At 40.4% G+C, this 1,573-nt stretch overlaps 1 protein-coding gene across 1 annotated transcript; it reads left to right on the top strand.

The window, feature by feature from the left end:
- Positions 1-265: 265 nt before the first annotated feature.
- On the top strand, positions 266-1,573 carry oxld1 (oxidoreductase-like domain containing 1; the record flags this gene model as incomplete). Its single annotated transcript, XM_080048885.1, has 2 exons — positions 266-437; positions 1,175-1,573. The coding sequence occupies exons 1-2, from the start codon at positions 387-389 to the stop codon at positions 1,571-1,573; spliced, it is 450 nt and encodes a 149-aa protein (XP_079905011.1). The 5' UTR covers positions 266-386.

Below are 1,573 nucleotides of genomic sequence, written 5' to 3'. Positions count from 1 at the left end.
CCGTTCACTGTAATTTATAGCATAATTTGTATTTATTTGAGTGTTATTGTGAGACTGCTGCCCCTTTATATACATGAAACACTGACACTTGCTGGACAGAAAGTGTAACGGCAGACTGTCTGTTTGGAACCCGCCCACAATCTCTTCCACGCTTCCCATTGGTTGAAATTGTATACGCGTGCGATTCGATTGGTCACATGGTTTTACCTCGTCCAATCAGCGTCTTTGTTGACAACCGCACAACAGAGGGCACAGTTTAGAGAAAAAATGAATGACACAGCTAGCTTGTAAGGCAGCTGAATACGTGGATATAACTTTATGAAAGATACAGTTTAAAGAAAATGAACTATTCAGACACATAGCGGAACTTCTTATCTACTCCCGCGATGCTTTGTTTGGGTGTAAATGTGTTGAGGTCGTCGCCATCGTTACAAAAGGTTGGTGGCTAAGCTAACGGTAGTAAGAGCTACTAAACTAGCATAGGTTACATCATTCATTCCCATTCATTCCCATTAACAGGTAGACTCTGAACCAAACCAAGTGTTTTAATTAGCTATTAACTATCATTGGATGTTTATGCCTTGTGGTTGTCTTATTGTTTTCGCCTCCGTCAGTGTCTGTCAACGTCAAAAATCAGCACTGGTAAAATTGATACAGATTTTGGAAATATAAAAACAAAAAATACTATGTTCTGTCTTCAAATGTATCATAAATTAGAAAATTGACAAACCCTTCTCTATTAACCTTCAGAATATTGCTTAGTATTATTATAGAAAGTCTAGTTGATGTAAGTGCTTTAGGAGTTGAGATTTTTGGTTCAGAGTATTCAAAAAAAAATAAGTAATGATTAGATAATTTCCGTTTAAGATGGTTGTATAGGAGAAATATACAGACAAGGTTTAGTCAAATAAACACCTAGATGTACATGTTGGACCTTTGATTTATACTAGTATGAAAGAAGACTTGTTAAAGAGGCAAAATAGACACAAATCTCAAAATGTCCAGTTCTTGAAAAAAACAATGTTTCACTTTAAACGTGAGACATCAGCTCCATCATTAAAATCGGCCATGGTGCAAGAGATACTGTATTAAGTATATCAAAATAGCCATTTTATTTCAGTATACCTATAAATGAAAAAATATAATGCATATCATATTTTGCTTTTTTCCACAGCTGTGCGTCCTCTCCCTGTTAAACGTGAGGCACAATCTCCATCGAAGCGCCACTACCATTCGCTGCCTTTCCACCATCCCCCCTTCCCCCTCTGCCTCTACCTCAACCCTACCAGACCCTTCTACATGCTCTGAACCACCAGAATCCACTCCTCCCAATTCTTCTGATCCCACCCCCACCTCACCACCCTGGACCCCCGATATGGGCCCCCCACCGGCCCCCGCACACTGCTGCATGAGCGGCTGCCACAACTGTGTGTGGATCGAACACGCGGACCAGCTGTTGAAGTATTACAGTGACGGAGGGGACAGGGCGCTCGCTGCCATAGAGGAGAATGTCCAGGACGAAAACCTGAAGACTTATTTAAAAATGGAGATTAGACTAATGAAGAAAACGTGA

This window comes from Ammodytes marinus (assembly GCF_949987685.1).
Source record: "Ammodytes marinus genome assembly, chromosome: 20".
NCBI lineage: Eukaryota > Metazoa > Chordata > Actinopteri > Uranoscopiformes > Ammodytidae > Ammodytes > Ammodytes marinus.
This window is presented reverse-complemented; position numbering and strand designations above follow the sequence as displayed.